The 21,336-nt window shown below is 44.2% G+C and overlaps 1 protein-coding gene across 2 annotated transcripts in view; it reads left to right on the forward strand.

Moving 5' to 3' along the window:
• The first annotated feature begins 3,549 nt into the window (after positions 1-3,549).
• NOL4 (nucleolar protein 4) overlaps positions 3,550-21,336 on the forward strand; it is a 321,068-nt gene continuing 303,281 nt past the window's right edge. For both annotated transcript variants that reach the window (XM_040433328.1, XM_040433329.1), the window contains exon 1: positions 3,550-4,145. In XM_040433328.1, coding sequence (XP_040289262.1) covers positions 3,891-4,145 — 255 coding nt within the window. In that variant the 5' untranslated portion in view covers positions 3,550-3,890. The remainder of the gene's footprint in view (positions 4,146-21,336) is intronic.

Here is a 21,336-nt window from a genome sequence, read left to right on the forward strand (position 1 = left end):
CATCCACAGGGCAAGGTCTGGCATAATATAAAAGCCAATGAATCTGGGTGATATCTGTGGAATAATTAATAAAATATCACATTATTTATGATGAATACATTTTTGAGACTTTTTCACCAGAACAATTTGTAGTGGTTTCTGTCATGGCCTGTTCGCCTGCCTTAGGCCTCATGCACATGACTGTTGGCTGTTCTGCAGTCTGCAAATTGCTGATCCACAAAAAAATGATACCGGCCGTGTGCGTTCTGCACTTTGCGGAACGGAACATCTGGCCCATAATAGAACAGTCCTAACCTTGTCTGTAATGTTCAGGCCCCCCAGAGCGTTTCGCTTGGGGGACACATGGGGGCAATGACACCATTATTATGTGTTGTTCGTATGTTTTTTGTTGGTTTTTCTATCTCCCCCCCTTCATTTTTCTTGTTTTCCCGCTCATTTTTTAGGTTTTTATGAAAGGGTTAAGTCCTGTCAGAATCAGCTGGTTTTATCCGGTCTCACCTGAGCTTTGGATGTCAAGCAGTGATCCTCTCTGATTGGTGCAGCTGGTTGCTGGGGGAGATTTCTGGACAGCTGATTGGTTTTGGATGTCAGCGGCGGGAAAGTTTAGTCCTTAAAAAGAGGGTTTCGGCGGCGCTTCTGGGCCAGTGTTATCAAGACCGGATCGTCGCCCCGCCCTCCCTCCCTATTCTTTGCTCATGTCGCTTTGCTTTATTAGAGGGGCTGTATCACTCAGCTATTGCTGAGTGGATTTCGATAATTATTGGAATTTAAACGGTTATTTATTTATGAATTTGTAATTTTAATTATTTATTAATTTATTTACCCTTAATAAAGCATTGCGACCATTTTTATTCCACCACAAAGTTGTCATGTCTTTATTTTTAGTATTTATTTAGGATAAGTTAAGTCAGAAATGGGTCATTTGCCTCCATGTATAGGACATGTTCTATATTTTTGTGGATGCCACGGAACGGACATACAGATCTTTTGCAGACCCTCTGAAGTGAATTATTGCACATCCAACCCCCCCCCAAAATGTGGATCGGATGCAGACCAAAAATACTTTGTGTGCATGAGCCCCTTTTTTTTTTTTTTTTGCTGCATTTTTTCCAGTTTTGTAAAACAAAATTCTGTCATTAGACCCACATAGGTATGTCTTATACAGGAGACCTCCAGGTCCCATACCCCGCAGAGGTAACACTGGAACTAGGGCCCTACTGCCTGATCACATGGTGAGTGGGGGGCCACTGCTATGGATTCTGAAGGAGCTTCAAATTACCCCATTGCTTCTAAGACAACATTCACTCAAGTGTCTTAGGCTACTTTCACACTTGCGGCAGAGGATTCTGGCAGGCAGCTCCGTCTCCGGAACTGCCTGTGGGATCCGTCAAAACGTATGGCCAACTGATGGCATTAGTAAGACTGATCAGGATCCTGATCCGTCCTACAAATGCATTGAAATGCCGGATCCGTCTTTCCGGTGTCATCCGGAAAAACTGACCCGGCATTTATTTTTTTCACTTTTTCTTCGGTCTGCGCGGATCCGGCATTGCAGTATTTTGAATGCCAGATCCGGCACTAATACATTCTTATGGGGGAAAAAATGCTGGATCCGCACATGTGTTCAGGATTTTTGGCCGGAGATAAAACTGTAGCATGCTGCAGTATTCGGGTGCTTTCACACTAGCATTTTTCTTTTCCGGCACTCAGTTCCACTAAGGCCTCTTTCACACTTGCGTTGTCCGGATCCGGCGTGTACTCCACTTGCCGGAGGTGCCCGCCGGATCCGGAAAAACGCAAGTGTACTGAAAGCATTTGAAGACGGAACCGTCTTCCAAATGCTTTCAGTGTTACTATGGCACCCAGGACGCTACTAAAGTCCTGGTTGCCATAGTAGGAGCGGGAAGCGGTATACTTACAGTCCGTGCGGCTCCCGGGGTGCTCCAGAATGACGTCAGAGCGCCCCATGCGCATGGATGACGTGATCCATGCGATCACGTGATCCATGCGCTTGGGGCGCCCTGACGTCACTCTGGAGCGCCCGGGGAGCCGCACGGACGGTAAGTACACTGCTCCCCCGGTCCCCACTACACTTTACTATGGCTGCCAGGACTTTAGCGTCCCGGCAGCCATGGTAACCATTCAGAAAAAGCTAAATGTCGGCTCCGGCAATGCGCCGAAACGACGTTTAGCTTAAGGCCGGATCCGGATCAATGCCTTCCAATGGTCATTAATTCCGGATCCGGCCTTGCGGCAAGTGTTCCGGATTTTTGGCCGGAGCAAAAAGCGCAGCATGCTGCGGTATTTTCTCCGGCCAAAAAACGTTCCGTTCCGGAACTGAAGACATCCTGATGCATCCTGAACGGATTTCTCTCCATTCAGAATGCATTAGGATAATCCTGATCAGGATTCTTCCGGCATAGAGCCCCGACGACGGAACTCTATGCCGGAAGACAATAACGCAGGTGTGAAAGAGCCCTAAAAGGGATCAATTCCAAAAAAGAACTGATCAGTTTTATCCCCATGCATTCTGAATGGAGAGTAATCCGTTCAGGATGCATCAGGATGTCTTCAGTTCAGTCGGTTTTAACTCCGGCCAAAAAAACTGAAGACTTGCCTGAATGCCGGATCCGGCATTTTTTTCCCATAGGAATGTATTAGTGCCGGATCCAGCATTCCAAATACTGGGATGCCGGATCTGTCCTTCCGGTCTGCGCAGACTGAAAAAAAAGGTGAAAAAAATAAATGCCGGATCCATTGTGCCAGGATCCTGATCAGTCTTACAAATGCCATCAGTTTGCATACATTTTGCTGGATCACTCTGCCGCAAGTGTGAAAGTAGCCTAAATCTCTGTCCTGAACAGTCAAAAAGACTGAACTGAAGACATCCTGATGCATCCTGAACGGATTTCTCTCCATTCAGAATGCATGGGGATATGCCTGATCAGTTCTTTTCCAGTATTGAGCCCCTAGGACGGAACTCTATGCCGGAAAAGAAAAAACGCTAGTGTGAAAGTACCCTTACGACTTGAAAAACTGTCACACATGTGGAGTGAGTCTGGATGAAGGCCACTTTTGCCCCAGTTTTGCAGATGCGACATTCCCATCGATCATCCCGCCCGGCATGTGGGGCAGAGGATTGAATGCAGGGGCAGTGCGCTCAGCGTCCAGTAGGTGGCAGCAGCACACCTGCAAACCAGCCAGCAGCCATTTAAAGAACGCAAGGAGAAGTGTGAGCTGTCAGTCCCGGGCCGGCTCCAGCCGCCGCTACAGCTTCCTGTAAAGCACCGAGCGGGCACCGGGGACAGGAGGCATTAGCCATTCTGCCAGGGACCGGCTCCTTCCATAGGCTCTAAGCACTGGTCGGGGACCCAGGAGACGGAGGCGGAGAGGTCTCGCCTGCCCCTCATCCCATTCATCAGCATCCCACCATTGCACGGCGGCTGCAGCAGACAATAGTCCCAGCCTCTGACGGGATACATGCTGCTCCTCCTCGGGGGGATCCGGTGCCCTGTCCTGCCCTGTAGCACCCTCCTGGGCATCTGAAGAGACGGGGGGCAGGGGTATTACACTAGCACCTGCCCGTGCATGGGGGGCATATGACGAGAGGATGATGCCCGACACAAGTTGCCCGGCTCCGGGAAGACGGGAAGTTTTCTAGATGCCAGCATCCTCCACCGGGTGCGGGACGCGGTAGTTGTCGCCCCCTCCATGGAGCAGGTATAGTGCCTGGTCCTGCCCTCTGGGGGTAGCATTGGGATAGCCCAGCCTGCTGAGCACGTAGGAGGACAACAAAAACATCGGAGACTTGTGCCCCCTCCCCCCACACACCCAGCCAGCACGTCCATTACATCCCCCCTGCTCCGGGACCCTGTCATTGTGCCAGCACCATGGACAGCGACCGGGACATGTACCGCCACTTCCAGGACTGGTGCCTCAGGACTTATGGGGACTCGGGGAAGACCAAGACCGTGACCCGTAAGAAATACGAGCGGATCGTGCAGCTGCTCAACGGCTCCGAGTCCAGCTCCACGGATAACGCCAAATTTAAATTTTGGGTGAAATCGAAGGGCTTTCAGCTGGGCGCCGCGGAGGAGGGCAGCCTGGGGGCCAAGCAGGTGCTGTACGTGCCCGTCAAGACCACGGTAAGTGCCCGCCGGGCTTTGTACTGCACCTCTCTTTGTTTTCCCCTTGCCCTGTGCCATTGGCCGCCGTGGCATACTGCAATGTGTCACACTGGCAGATTGCAGTCACAATATGTCATGACATGAGCCCCCCCCCCCCCGTACATGGACTTCCCCTGGCATCACCTGACGTGAGCCCCCCAGCCGGAGCCTGGCGCGGTGCCAGCAGTGCCGCTGGCCCTTTTATTGGGGGGCTTTCCCAGAGCTCATTGTCAGCCAGCAGCCAGGTACACACTGGCACACACACTGATGATGGTGGTGGTGGTGGGTGAGGAGGATGGGAGGGATGAGCTTCAACCACTAGTACTGAGAAGAAGCTCTCTTAGAATAAGTCAGCCAGGCTGTGGCATCAGAAGACATGTATGTGCCCCTCTGCCAGCGCCCGGTGCCACAGGAGCACAGCTGGGAGCCACAAGTAGGTCTTACATTCACTTCTCTAGTATGTCTATTGCTTGTGGGGCCTGCAAACATCTGGGCGAAGTGGCATCTAAGTAACTGGGTGCAGCTGATGAGAGGATAGATAGTGGAGGGGTGGTAGACTGGTAGAGGGTAGTGCCCAGATCTATACTCCAGAGATAGATAGATAGAGGGTATATATTAGATCGATACATACATTGATGGTTAGATAGTCAACACATGTATAATTAATAATAGATAGATATTAGATATTCAATGAATAAATGTTAGATAGATAGTTGATAGGTATAAGATAAATACATTGATGGATGGATGGATAATAGATAGATAATAGATAGATAATAGATAGATGATAGATAATAGATAGATAATAGATAGATAGATAGATTAGTAGATAATAGATAGACAGACAGATAGATAATAGATAGATAGATAGATAATAGATAGATAGATAGATAGATAGATAGATAGATAGATAGATAGATAATAGATATGATAGATAGATGGATAATAGATACATAGATAGAGAGATAGCCAGTCAATGGATAAGTAGATATTAGATAGATGTATATTAGATAGATAGATGATGATGTATATTAGATACATGGAGGGATAGATGGTCAATAGACTGAAAGGTAGGTAGCTAGTACCTAGACATGAGATAGGTGGGCAGTGGATAGATATTTATTAGATATTGTCCATGGATGGATATTAGTTAATGACTATTCTGTACTTTCTCTGTGGACAGCTTTACCCTGGTGCAGTATGTGTATTATATGTAGTATGTGTATTATGTGTATTATATGTAGTATGTGTATTATGTGTATTATGTGTATTATATGTAGTATGTGTATTATGTGTATTATGTGTATTATATGTAGTATGTGTATTATGTGTATTATCTGTAGTATGTGTATTATGTGTACTATGTGTATTATCTGTAGTATGTGTATTATGTGTACTATGTGTATTTTACATATCGGTGTTGCAGTAGTTAGTTGTATAAATCCACGGTTCTGTCTTTACAATACTAGAACTACACATATTGAATTGAAAAGTGTCAATGAGGTTTCCTGAAGAGCTGGAAATCTAGGGATCACCTTTAGTTTGACGTTCTCCGCTCCTGTGTCCAGGACTGGACGTGTGTTGTACCATCCGCTCCCATGTTCTACTGCACATATTGGACGCTGAGGGGCAGACGCTCTCGCTGGAGGCTACTGGGGACTTCAGTGTTGCTGATTACTAATCATTGCCATTGACCTGTTTGTAGACAGGACTTAGTCTTTCCCTCATATACATACTTGTCCACGTGTGATGGGATGTTCATGGTGGAGCTGCTCATGGTCTGTATGTTACTTTATGTATCCAGTTCTACATACATTTCAGGAACTAGTCGTTGTCAAGAGCTCAGTGCCAGCGGCCAATAAGAGACTGGCACATCATCACAGGGTGACATGGGTGTCTGCTCATTCCCGATGATAGCTGTATTCTGATTATGTCTGTTTTCTGGAACCAACAATGAATTGATATGACGGCTGGGGGAGTCACAACTGTTACCTACCTTTCTTAATCCAAAAATCTGTATTTAGGAATCAAATGGGGAGGGAAGGGGGGTGTTACCAAATAAGTAGGCAGAGTTGCCACATAGGAACTCGGGAAAGATTTGTGACAACTCCTGAGGGCAACCAGAATAATAATCAGCCAAAATGAGAAACAGCTGAAGGACAAGAGGACAAGACCAGGACATGTTTTATATTTTGGAGTGAAATGGTCTTCAAAAGTTACATGTATAAAAACTATAGGAAGCTCAGGAAATCTAGACTCTGATCATATTTCATTGAATATAGAAGAGGATTCTTTACGGTAAGAGCAGTGAGACTATGGAACTCTCTACATGAGGAGGTGGTGATGGTGAGTTCACTAAGGCCTCTTTCACACTTGCGTTGTCCGGATCCGGCGTGTACTCCATTTGCCGGAGGTGCCCGCCGGATCCGGAAAAACACAAGTGAACTGAAAGCATTTGAAGACGGATCCGTCTTCCAAATGCTTTCAGTGTTACTATGGCACCCAGGACGCTATTAAAGTCCTGGCTGCCATAGTAGGAGCGGGGGAGCGGTATACTTACAGTCCGTGCGGCTCCCGGGGCGCTCCAGAATGACGTCAGAGCACCCCATGCGCATGGATGACGTGATCCATGCGATCACGTGATGCATGCGCTTGGGGCGCCCTGACGTCACTCTGGAGCGCCCGGGGAGCCGCACGGACTGTAAGTATACTGCTCCCCCGCTCCCCACTACGTTTTACCATGGCTGCCAGGACTTTAGCGTCTTGGCAGCCATGGTAACCATTCAGAAAAAGCTAAACGTCGGATCCGGTAATGCGCCGAAACGACGTTTAGCTTAAGGCCGGATCCGGATTAATGCCTTTCAATGGGCATTAATTCCGAATCCGGCCTTGCGGCAAGTCTTCAGGATTTTTGGCCGGAGCAAAAAGCGCAGCATGCTGCGGTATTTTCTCCGGCCAAAAAACGTTCCGGTCCGGAACTGAAGACATCCTGATGCATCCTGAACGGATTTCTCTCCATTCAGAATGCATAAGGATTAAACTGATCAGGATTCTTCCGGCATAGAGCCCCGACGACGGAACTCTATGCCGGAAGAAAAGAAAGCAAGTGTGAAAGAGCCCTAAAAGAGATCAAGAGGGACCTGGATGTAATAATATTACAGGCTATAGGTACTAGAGAGGGGTCGTTGATCCAGGGAGTTATTCTGATTGCCTGATTGGAGTTGGAAAGGAATTTTCCCCTCTAAAATTAGGAAAATTGGCTTCTATCTCATTAAGTTTTTTTGCCTTCCTCTGGACCAACTTTGAAGGATACCAGCCTGAACTAGATGGACGGATGTCCTTTTTCAGCCTTACAAACTATTGGGATCCTTTATTTAAGACCATTATTTGTTTTAGACGCCGGTCTTAACCCTGCGCTGGCGCTTGATGCGCCTAAATTATGTAGAGGCGCCGGCTCGGGGAATACGGCCTCTACATATCTTAGGCGCATCCACCGCCGGTGTACAACAGCCTTGCTGGCGTAGATTTAGATCATTTTCTATGCCAAAAACTGGTGTGGAAAATGATAAATGAGATGGGCCTGCCCACCCTTTTTTAGAATTGGCCGACGTGGCGTGGAAGGGGAAGAAGTCGCAGATTCTGCTGCAAATCACCTTTGCGTCAAAATATGTGCCAAATATAGGCCAAAAGTGACCTATATTTGGTCATAAATGACGCCCAATGTTACTATTTTATTGACTTGCATTTAAAGGCGGGTATTACTTTTCTTCGGGTGTTGCCTTTCCTGGTTCGCCTACTGCTGGAATCCAGCTCCCCTTCCTGGGATTTCCCCGCTGCCTGCCACCCTCGGGCATCAGTGCATGATAACCTTTTGTTCTAAAGCTTCACTTTCTCAGTAACAACTTCCATGTGGAAATATCCGACATTATTGGAAAGTGTCGGTTATATTCTGCCTCCCATTCACTCTTGCTTGCTGCAAATAACACCGATTTGAGCTGCCTACTAGAAGGCTATATCTAGCATGCGGCACTTCAGCAAATGGGAATCTTGGTATTGAATGGAAAAAGAACACGAATAAGTACAGAGAGTTTTATTGCTGTGTTCTCTATGCAGCTATTTATATACTTTTAAGAAAATGATATTTTTATTTTTCATGTCTCGCCGCTACGTTGGGTTACCTAGATAACGGGCAGTGCTATCCCACCTGAATCGGTAGAAGGCCTGGACCCCAGATTGCATGATACCACATTCCTTTTGCCTTAATACCTTTATACCAGCCAAATGCAGAAAATGAAATTACGTTCCTATGGGATGGGATGGCAAAGTGAATCTAGTCCAGTGAGGGGTAAGATGTAGATATGCACTGAAATGATAAAGCTTCTCATCTTCTGCTCTCCGATAGGGCCTTTGGCTTACATTGGAAATAAGTCTGGAATCCAGGAAGAAAGCAGTCAATAGCAAAAGTCCTCTAATTTTTTTAATTTCAGTTGTTATTAGTTATACAATTTTTTTTACTTATTGTTTTTTCAAGCACAGCAACTGCTAATGGCCGTCATTCCAATTCTCACAAGGGGTGTCATCCTGCGGCCTCGGGCCACTCCATTATCACTGACTCACTAAGCAGATTTGCCATTCAGGAGTTAGGGAAAGCTGGATGAAGTCTTCAAGCTTGGGCCACCACTGAGCTCCAGTATGGAAGTGCTTTATTGAGGTCTTAGACCTCTTTGGTACTGTTCATAGATTGCATCTGATTTCAAATAGCAGAAATCTCTAAGCAGTTCCAAAGTGACCTTTCACATAAACTGAAAAAATGAACACTTAAATGGTGACCTCCTTTTCATTCCTTCAGCTGCAAATCCAAAGATTCCTGCCCTGTTATGTTATCCAAGATGGCCTCTTCGACTACTTGATGAATAATGTGCATTTCGTAGTCCAAGATACATCCTGCTTGCCTGGTCCTGCTCTTAGGTTGCCCTGGACTGTTCACGTACTGGCCAATCTGAGGGTAGCAGATGGTGTCTTGGACTACCAAATGCCCAGTATGAATCAGATAGTTTGAGAATCGATGCAACCATCTTGGATGGCAGATAAGGAGCCCAGGATTCGGCAGATATGCAGCTGAAGTATGAGAAGGAGGGCACCATGTAGGTGTTCTTTACTTTAAAGGGGTGTTCCCATCACATACAATGGAGGCATATCTCTAGGATATGCCCCCATTGTCTGATAGGTGCGGGTCCCAGCGGTGGCAGACAATAGCGATATGCCCCCATTGTCTGAGATGGGAAAACCCCTTTAAGTATTGAATAGTGGTGTTTTCAGTCTGGAAAAAAATGGTGGTCCACAGGCTCCACCAGTGTCTCCTCTCATGTATCAGTGTCATCAAAAGATTATTTTGACTGGATACCGCCTTTAAATATGTCTGATACAAGGCAGAGAAATGTGTCTGTCTAGTGAGTTGTGCCAAATATATTAAACCACTTGTGCCCATTTGGCACGTTGAGCAGTTTTCAGCTGCAGCCCGTTCATTATCCTCCTCATAGTTTTTAACTATAAAGTACATCAGTTCTGCTCATAGAAGGCATGGCATTATATTACCATCTGTGGTATAATACAGAGGCAGATCTTGAGAGGGTTGAGTCTGGTGTCACCTTTGTAATTCAACCCGTAATTCCGACTAGAAGTTCAGCCAGACTGTGCAGAAACACACGTCCAGCTGGTAACACGAAGTTGGCTATTCATTCATAAACTTCTAGTAGGAATTGTAGAGGAGTGGCACAATATAGAGTCATAAGAATGGATGCTCCAGAATGGCCATTTAACGAAGAATACAATTATTTACTATAAAATATGTCAGGACTGGTGACAGGTCCTCTTTAGAAGAAAAGGCGAAAGGAAGCTACAATTTTGTTTGGGGCCTTCTACAATAATTCTTAGTCTTCCTAGAAAAGGTAATGAGGGAGCACCAAATTACTAAAAAAATATCAAGATTAAATATCCATACCACCTAACATGTTAATTATTGGACCCATATTATGCTAGGGAGATCTAGAGCACGGGCGCTACAGGAAGTCACAATATATAAGCTGAAATATTAGTGGTTGATCTTTCTTAGTCATGGCCCAGCTCTGCTCAGTCCCTGAACGGGTTCTTGGCCATCATTCCGACTTTAAAAGACTAGAGTTTGGGTTGGTATGGTTGGACTTCACCGCTATGTTTTATGTTACCAACTTGTGACATTGTATATTTTAATTAACACGGTAGGATTGGTGGAACAAGCCCCCTACTAAGGGCCATAATGTCAGATATTCGGTATAGGGGGTATAGCCATAAAAGTGGTATCCGCTTATACGGCGTAAGTTCTTTTGTATCATTATTACTATCATCATCATCATCTCCCACTGGCTATATTACAGCGTGGAAACATTTTAGAGCTGCAATTGAGTAAATAGCTTTCATAAAGCGAACTTGTATGAATAAAATTGGTTGATATTCTGCTTATTGAAATTATTGAGATGTTGGATCTCGTATCACCAGGCATTTCTACTGACCGAAAAACCACATTTAGAATGTCTTATCTGATCAGGCCTATGAATTGGGTCAGCACAGCCACACGGTCAGGTTTTTTTATGCAGTTTTTGAAGCCAAAACCAGGAGTGGATTAAAAAAATGAGGAGAAGTCATATATGTCCTTTATACTTTCCTTACTTATGATCCACTCCTGATTTTAGCTTCAAAAACTGCTTAAAAAACCCTGAATGTATGGCCCTTAGTTATCCTAATAACATTTAATTAAAAGATGTAATGCCACCCACTAAATGCGCCCATACCCCCTGTCGTTCCAAATCCAGGCTAGAATGAAGGATGAGTCTTAAGTTTGATGTGAACCCTCTCGGTTCCTGAATTGAACTTCCATTCCTGGTGACAGATATGATATTAAACATTCATATATATTTTAGAACTTGGCCACCGAGAGAACCTGCCGGTACTGTAGACTATATCTAGGGCCAGCTGAAAAACATGGAGTTCTGGACCAGATTTACTATGTGTTAGATGGGGTGGACATATAGGTAGGTGTCTTTAAATTATCATCAGAATTATCACAGTGGCTCAGGTGGTTTGATGGCACATCTAAAGACTGCCTAACTTATCTTAGACAGTCTCAGGTAGCACTTCGTTTTCTTGTGTTCTTTCAGATGTCTACACCAGAGATTTTGGTACAAAAATGGCATCATAGGCCATGAACCTTTCTAGTCAAGCCACCCCCTTATCAAGTGAGTCAAAGAAACAATAGATGCAACTTTTTGTGCCAAAATAGAGTCCCAAACAATAGTAAAATTAGGCCACTGTCTATAAAAACAACTGACCACTGCTGGGTTCACTTACCATAAGAGCTCATGCACATGAAACGTAAGGGTTCCATGCCTGTGCTACGGACCGCAAATAGCCACCCATGTGCACACAGTGCTGTGGATTCGGACCCATTGACTTGAATGGGTCACTATCCGCAAGATACACCAAAAGAAAGGACATGTCTTACCTTTTGCTGTGCAGAGGCACGGACTAGAAAGCCCACAGGAGCACTTTGTAGTGTTTCCGTGGCCTTCCGATCCCTGCCTCCACTCCGCAAAAGATAGGACATGCCCGCATGCCTTATCCGCAGCATGAAGTGCACACGGCCAGTGCCCTTATTTTGCAGACCTGCCATTTACGGTCCGCAAAACGGGCATGGAGCCCTTACGTTCGTGAACCCTAAGGAGGTAGCTTCACTCTTGAAGAAATTTGCTGAACAAGCTAGACTACAAATTGCCACGTTCTAACCATGTACAGTTAAATGTAGGCGCAGTGGCATTTAAAAAGTCGCAGTTTACACCAGTAAACTTTAGTAGGGAGACAACCAATGACCCCCATTGTTTTATTATAGCTTTATATGTTATGCATCAGCCACTGTTCTGAATAGGGATGACAAGAGACTTGTCCTTTCTGAGGCACAAACACACACAGGGCCGGTATCCTACAAAGCAAGCTGACCTGGAGTGTGGGTGGAAAAAAGAGTACCTGTAGGATACACATTCACATGGGCAGAACATATAATCTGACTCAGATAATTCCCTAGGTTAGGTATAAATGCAGGGCCATTGCTACAAGGCAACAGTGCCAACCACTCTGCCACCAAGGTGCCCCCAATAAAACTGTAAACAATGACATGAGATTGACCATTGCATTGAGGTTGGGTTGCACTTCTGCAAACCTCCATTTAATTAAAGGGGTTGTCCCATCATAGAAAATGATGGCATAGCACTAGGTCCCAGCAGTTGGACAGCTACCGGTCCTGAGAATGAAAAGGCTGCAGCGCTGGATTAGGACTGTAAGCCCATCACGGTTTTTCAACTGCAACACATCTCTATTGAGGTGATCAGAAAGTGGTGACCTGGTGACATTGTGTCTGTATGCCACCACTGTCTGTCGTGGGAATACCTAGCAATTCATAAATTAAAGGGGTTATCCGAGACAAAAAAATGTCCCCCGTATGCCGGGCCCCTCACACTGAATCTACTTACCTGGCTCCCTGCGCCGCTCCTGGTCCCCGCACCGCCACTGCTGCTTTTCCCTGTGCGCGGATGAAAACATCTGGTGTCGGGGGAAGCAGCCAATGGCAGGCGGCCGTGGGGGTGAGCCTCCCTAGCTTCACCCACGATGCTAGTGAGGCTCATCCCCGTCACCGCCTGCCATTGGTTGTCCCCCCCCCCCCCCCCCCCCCCCCCAACACTGGATGTTTTCATCCACGCACAGGGAAAAGCAGCAGTGGCAGTGCGGGGACCAGGAGCGGCGCAGGGAGCCAGGTAAGTAGATTCAGTGTGAGGGGCCCGGCATACGGGGGACATTTTTTAGTCTCGGATAACCTCATTAAGACACAATAACTGTCAATATTTTAACACGTAATGAACAGTATTTCTTTCCTTCCTGGACGCAGATCTCAGATGACCAAGATGACCAGGAAACTGGTACAGATGTGTTTTAATTAGGGGTGCTAATTTCAGGTGTGCATCACATGCCTATCCATCAGTGGCAGGGTTGTTCAAGGGGAAGACTTTGAGGGGGTGAGAAAACGGTGCAGAACTTCTGAAGACTAGATATTAGTGGGGTGGCTATGTCCCCTTTACCCAGTCTTCCATACTTCACTCCACTGATGAAATATATGTTCTAAGGTTAGACAGACAATATTTAAAGGGTTTGTCCATGATAAACAAAAGTGTTATTAATGCTCCTGAATGCTATGTAAAAAAAAAATATAATAATAATTACATAGTCACCTCTGGTCCCATTGTCTGAACCGCAGGTCCAGTTCTTCTCCTGCTGTTTGTTACAGACTGCAGTGATGATGTGCTTCTGAGGACAGTGATTGGCTGCAGCAGTCACATGGCATATACCTACATGTTACCACTGCAGTCTGTATGTAATATTTTTTGTTTATTACCAGTGTTCAGGGGCAGTGGTAACATTTCTAATTATCTTAGACAACCCATTTAAGTCCTGGAATACCCCTTTAAATGTTCTGTGATTAATTGATATTTATTAGCTATTTTATTGAACAAGAGGCAATACTGGTCTGAATGTCACATAGGGCTATATTTGGTTTTTCTTATATTTAATCTATTTTGATCTATTGTTATCTCTGATACTTTCATTATCTATTGTCTTGGGATCTATACCATGTTAATTGCACTTTATATTTAACTTAACTAGTTATCTGACCTTGTTGACACTGGACCACTGTTTCCTCCTTATTCGTATATGTATTTGCCGTTGCTGTGACTGATTTTTAATATTTATTATTCTGCCATTAAATTGATAAAGATATTGTTACTCAGTATCTGGTTATATATTTGTGCGGGGGCGTCTTGGTTTGGTTTATATCTGCCAGACCTAAACATCCCGGCACAGACTAGTAACTGGAGGGCCAGTAATAATCATCTGCTGCAGAACATCTTCTAAAGACCATCTGTCAGTTATCACTGCGCCCTAGACCACAGAATGACAAGCTGGAGGTGCTGTACAGGCTGTGACTTCCTATTTGAGGAGAAGTGGCATCCCATGGTGACCCAGCTCATTAAAATCCTACCAGCCTGAGAGGCACGACAGAGCTCCCCCACCACCTGCTTTTCAGGCTGGAGGGAGGTAGGAGAGGGACCAAACCTGAGGCGGGAGGGGGAGGGGCAGCTGAATGAAAATCAGCATCAAGGTTGAGGAGTGTGAGGAAGGTGGAGAATGGATGAGATGTGTGGATGGGAGATAAGACCCCAGGCAAAAATACAGCAGTGGGAAAAAAGCAGAAAGCTGGTGGGAATCTGCCCAGTGCGACCCCTGATACCATGGGACGTGTACCAAGGGGTTGGTAACAGTGGCCAAGGCTTTTGTGTCTGGTTCCTATTTGTGAAGTGCTAATCAGCACACCTTCCCCACTACTATACTGTTCTATAGTATATCTACTATAAGATGTCTCATATACTACTATACCATAATATACTGTAATATACCACATCTAATATACTAGTATGTCTACTATGATATATTCTAATATACTACTATACTATAATACACCATATCTAATATACTACTATACTATAATATACCACATCTAATATACCACATGTAATATACTAGTATGTCTACTATGATATATTCTAATATACTACTATACTATAATATACCACATCTAATATACTACTATACTATAATATACCACATCTAATATACTACTATACTATAATATATCATATCTAATATATACTAGTATGTCTACTATGATATATTCTAATATACTACTATACTATAATATACCACATCTAATATACTACTATACTATAATATACCACATCTAATATACTACTATACTATAATACACCATATCTAATATACTACTATACTATAATATACCACATCTAATATACCACATGTAATATACTAGTATGTCTACTATGATATATTCTAATATACTACTATACTATAATATACCACATCTAATATACTACTATACTATAATATACCACATCTAATATACTACTATACTATAATATATCATATCTAATATATACTAGTATGTCTACTATGATATATTCTAATATACTACTATACTATAATATACCACATCTAATATACTACTATACTATAATATATCATATCTAATATACTACTATACTATAATATACCACATCTAATATACTACTATACTATAATATACCACATCTAATATACTACTATACTATAATATACCACATCTAATATACTACTATACTATAATATATCATATCTAATATATACTAGTATGTCTACTTTAATATACCATATCTAATATATTAGTATATCTACTATACTGTACTATATTTAATATACTGCTATATCTATTATAATATACCTTATCTAATATTCTAGTATATCTAATATACTGTACCATATCTAATAAACTCCTATATCTACTATACTGTACTATATCTAATATATCTACTATATTGCACCATATCTAATATACTCCTGTATCTACTATATCTAATATATCTACTATACTGTACCATATCTACTATAATATACCATTTCTAATATACTCCTGTATCTACTATACTGTACCATATCTAATATATCTACTATACTGTACCATATCTAGTATACCAGTATATCTGTTATGACCCTGAGGTCAGCGATGATACGGTGGTCATGGTTTCCTCTGCTGTACATGTAACATCTGGTAGACCTGCTATGTAGCTATAACATAGGCACCAGATGAGCACAGACGCTGGATGTGGTTTGCACTGCCGCTGACTTTTTTCTCTGTCGTCTCGGCTGTTCCTGTGTTTGTACACCACGTTCTTTGTTCTAACATACGTTAAAACTCTTCTGTTCTTTTTGTGTTGTATCAAGAGAAAAGATTTGTGTCTTGTCCCAGGGCAGAGAGTACGCCTCTGACAAATTATAATGTACATCACTGAGGAGCAGAGAAAAATGTAAAAAAAAAAAAAAAAAAAAGAAAAACGTGTGCAGAAGGCAGTGGAGGGAGCAGCACCAGGGATAAACCTGTGCCAGCCTATGGGAGTGACACTATTCAATGCACTATATAGGAGATGGCGGTACAGTTATCTGCATTATTAGTAAGGTACTGGTGAACATGTTCCATTATGAACAGAACACGTGATGTAATGACGCATGGCGGCAGTGCCGTTAACGTCCTCATTGTGAGAGGGCTAATGTCTTCCTGCTCATGTAACTAACTAGATATGTGCGGCTTTTACTGTACACCGCCATAATGCTTAAACATCTAGAAATGCCGCATTGTTGTCTGTAGCTGTGATCGGCAACCTGGCGTTCCACAGCTGCTGTGAAACTACAACCCCCAGCATGGCAGGTGCCAGGGCATGCTAGTGTTTGTAGTCTCATAGCAGGAGAGACATATGTTTTATAGCAGGTGTGATCTTAGAGCATCATGCTCAACCTGCGGTCCTCCAACTGTTGTAAAACTACAACTCCCACAATGCCCTGCGGTAGGCTGATAGCTGTAGGCTGTTCGGGCATGCTGGGAGTTGTAGTTTTGCAACAGCTGGAGGGCCGCAGGTTGAGCATGCCTGTCTTAGAGCATACAAAAGCCTGGTCCGATGGTACAGAGTCCCTGAGAGTGCCGATGGTAAGTGCCTTGTGAGGCATTGTATTCACCCTTCCAAAATTTGGTATGTGTTGAACTCTATATGAATCTATGAGAAAACAAAATTCTGTGTGCCTTTGTATAAAGTTTGAGGTACAGGTTCGGTATTACATATAGTTACATATAGGGGCCGTATTACATGCAGGACTTTAATATGGCCTTGTGCATGGGTCTTAAAGAGGACCTCTCCCCTCTCCTGACATGTTTTAGTAGCTACTTGCATTCCCCAAGTAATAACAATTGTAGAACATCTATTCTTCTGACTCTACATTGTGCCATTCTTTCATTCCTACTAGAATTTATTAATGCATTGCCAGCAGTTTGCAAGGCAGGTCCAGATGGGTGTTACTAGTTGGGGTGTGTCCCCGCACATTCCGACACTGTCAGCACTAATTGGCTAATGTCAGACTGTGCAGGGACACACCTCTAACTGGGAACACCTACCTGGACCCCTGCTGGGAATGTATTCAGAACTTCTAGCAGGAATAATGGTGGAATGGTACAATATAGGGTTATATGAAAAAGATGCTCCAGTCATGTCAGGGCAGGGGACAGGTCTTTTTTTTGACAGTTTTCTTTATACCTTACATAAGGACGGCTTATACTTTCATACCATTTTGTAATAAGGAATTATACTGAGTGCTGTAGCATTGATAAATCCATGGACGGAGTCCTCTCTCTGGCATAATTCGAGGCAGTGTTCCACTAAATTGAATCTTAGTCTCCGTCATGACATTGGCAGCTGTGCTCAGGAGGAGGATAAAACTTGTGTACCACTTTGATTTTCTTCAACCAAGAAGCCAAACCACATTGTTTCCTGACAATTATGTGTGCACGCCGAGGTAATTACTTGTGACTCATCATTTCCCAGTTTGCACCAGTGATAGATAGCATTATATTGATGAAGGAGAGTGAGGAGTCTCATGTGCGTCCATGGGTGGCACCATTGGAACCACTTTTCCAGTTTTTTTCCCGGCTTTTAGTATAAAAAACATGTGCCAAGGCCTCTACAAAGAGAATACCTTTTTAAAAATTGTAATGCCCAAGATGCCACGCATTGAAAAGTGCTTATATCAGCTGAGCTGTATGCCGCCAACCGTCGCTTTCCATGGTACCTTGGTGCAGTAATGGACTCTGCATGGTAAGATGGTTCATTATTTAAAGGGGTAGTCTCACTTCAGCAAATGGCATTTATCAGGTAGAGAAAGTTAATACAAGACACTTACTAATGTATTGTGATTGTCCATGTTGCTTCCTTTACTTATCACATTATACACTGCTTTCTTCCATGGTTACGACCACCCTGCAATCCAGAAGGGTGGTCATGCTTGCACACTATAGGAAAAAGAACCGGCCTATGTGCACTCCCGTGTTCCCGGCTGGCACTTTTTCCTATAGTAAGAGAGCACGGCCACCACTGATGGGTGGTCGTAACCATAGAAAAGAGCAGTGTATGAGTTTATTGGAAAATGAATCAAACCAGCAAAGAAGGCAATATGGACAATCACAATCCATGTGTCTACACGATAAATGCCAGAGACACCCCTTTTAAAGAAGCCTCCTGGCCCAGGGCTGGAGTCTTTTTGAAATCTCGTCCAAACTCCTCTGCTTCTGCGTCTAGTTGGTGCTCATATTGCAACAGGCACCTCATTCAGGGCAGCAGGTGATATTAAGCAAAAAGCACACCAAAAGACTTGCGGATTGAGTAGGATCTTGATTTATAGCAATGCAAACGTAATTTAATAAAGTCTGCATGACTGTAAAGGCTACGTACACCTTCTGGGGCGGTTTTTATGGTTGCATTTCACAAATTTTGAGCTAAAAATCATTTTTACAAATGCCCTTTATTAAAAATGTTCATCTACTTCTTAGGGTACTTTCACACTAGCGTTTTTCTTTTTCAGTATTGAGTTCCGTCCCAGGGGCTCAATAGCGGAAAAAAACTGATCAGTTTTATCCTAATGCATTCTGAATAAAGAGCATTCTGTTCAGTATACGGCATTATTTTACATTGAAATGCATTAATGCCGGATCTGGCCCTAAGTGTTCCGGAAAAACAGATCCGGATTTGCGGTCTGCGCATGCGCAGACCTTTAAAAATGTGAAAAAGGTAAATACCGGATCCATTTTTCCGAATGACAACCGGAGAGACGGATCCTAGGTGTCCTACGTCTCCTATCTTGTATATACAGAAGACGTAGTAGTGGGCAGTCCTGAACGCTGCTTGTGCGCTCCCGTTCAACCACTGAAGTGACTTGCTTCTAGAGTGATGTAATTCCCGCTCTAGGGACTAAAAAAGCGCCAAGCGCTCTCAGGAGGAAGAGGGCGTGTTTAACTGTGGGAAAAGCCGATTGGTTGGGGTGAGGCTGCGCGTTCCCGAGATGATCCTAAGTAATTCTGGGTAGTTAGGGACCAGGTCTTAGTCTCAGGGTAAGGGCATCGGCGGCCATCTTTAGAAGATTATCAGATAGAAGTCTTGTGAGGAGCGGTTGCTATGGACGGAATCTTATTAAACAAGTGGTATATGAAAACAATAATTATTGATTATGAATTATCACCACAGCAGCAACAACATATATGAAAATTTTATTTTGAGTGAAAATATAACAGTTATCCTTTAGGGTCCATTCAGACATCCGTAGTGCATTGCGGATCCGCAATACACCTGGCCAGCACCCCCATAGATCTGCCTATTCTTGCCTGCAATTGCGGACAAGAATAGGACATGTTCTATTTTTTTCTGGAGCCGCGGACCGGAAGATCGGGGGCGCGCTCCGTAAATGTGGATGCGGAGAGCACATATATACACTGCTCAAAAAAATAAAGGGAACACAAAAATAACACATCCTAGATCTGAGTTAATTAAATATTCTTCTGAAATACTTTGTTCTTTACATAGTTGAATGTGCTGACAACAAAATCACACAAAAAAAAAAATGGAAATCAAATTTTTCAACCCATGGAGGTCTGGATTTGGAGTAACCCTCAAAATTAAAGTGGAAAAACACACTACAGGCTGATCCAACTTTGATGTAATGTCCTTAAAACAAGTCAAAATGAGGCTCAGTAGTGTGTGTGGCCTCCACATGGCTGTATGACCTCCCTACAACGCCTGTGCATGCTCCTGATGAGGCGGCGGACGGTCTCCTGAGGGATCTCCTCCCAGACCTGGACTAAAGCATCTGCCAACTCCTGGACAGTCTGTGGGGAACGGGCGGGCCAGTCCATAGCATCAATGCCTTCGTCTTGCAGGAACTGCTGACACACTCCAGCCACATGAGGTCTAGCATTGTCTTGCATTAGGAGGAACCCAGGGCCAACCGCACCAGCATATGGTCTCACAAGGGGTCTGAGGATCTCATCTCGGTACCTAATGGCAGTCAGGCTACCTCTGGCGAGCACATGGAGGGCTGTGCGGCCCTCCAAAGAAATGCCACCCCACACCATTACTGACCCAATGCCAAACCGGTCATGCTGGAGGATGTTGCAGGCAGCAGAACGTTCTCCACGGCGTCTCAAGACTCTGTCACGTCTGTCACATGTGCTCAGTGTGAACCTGCTTTCATCTGTGAAGAGCACAGGGCGCCAGTGGCGAATTTGCCAATATTGGTGTTCTCTGGAAAATGCCAAACGTCCTGCACGGTGTTGGGCTGTAAGCACAACCCCCACCTGTGGACGTCGGACCCTCATATCATCCTCATGGAGTCTGTTTCTGACCGTTTGAGCAGACACATGCACATTTGTGGCCTGCTGGAGGTAATTTTGCAGGGCTCTGGCAGTGCTCCTCCTGTTCCTCCTTGCACAAAGGCGGAGGTAGCGGTCCTGCTGCTGGGTTGTTGCCCTCCTACGACCTCCTCCACGTCTCCTGATGTACTGGCCTGTCTCCTGTTAGCGCCTCCATGCTCTGGACACTACGCTGACAGACACAGCAAACCTTCTTGCCATAGCTCGCATTCATGTGCCATCCTGGATAAGCTGCACTACCTGAGCCACTTGTGTGGGTTGTAGACTCCGTCTCATGCTACCACTAGAGTGAAAGCACCACCAGCATTCAAAAGTGACCAAAACATCAGCCAGGAAGCATAGGAACTGAGAAGTGGTCTATGTTCACCACCTGCAGAACCACTCCTTTATTGGGGGTGTCTTGCTAATTGCCTATAATTTCCACCTGTTGTCTATCCCATTTGCACAACAGCATGTGAAATTGATTGTCACTCAGTGTTGCTTCCTAAGTGGACAGTTTGATTTCACAGAAGTGTGATTGACTTCGAGTTACATTGTGTTGTTTAAGTGTTCCCTTTATTTTTTTGAGCAGTGTAGTATATATTTTATTATTTTCCCTTATAACATGTTTATAATGGAAAATAATAGCATTCTTAATACAGAATGTTAAGTAAAATGTGGATTGAGGGGTTAAAAAAAAAAATAATGTAACTCACCTCATCCAATTGATCGCACAGCGGCATCGTCTTCTTGCTTCTT

This window comes from Bufo bufo, chromosome 5, assembly GCF_905171765.1.
Source record: "Bufo bufo chromosome 5, aBufBuf1.1, whole genome shotgun sequence".
Lineage (NCBI taxonomy): Eukaryota > Metazoa > Chordata > Amphibia > Anura > Bufonidae > Bufo > Bufo bufo.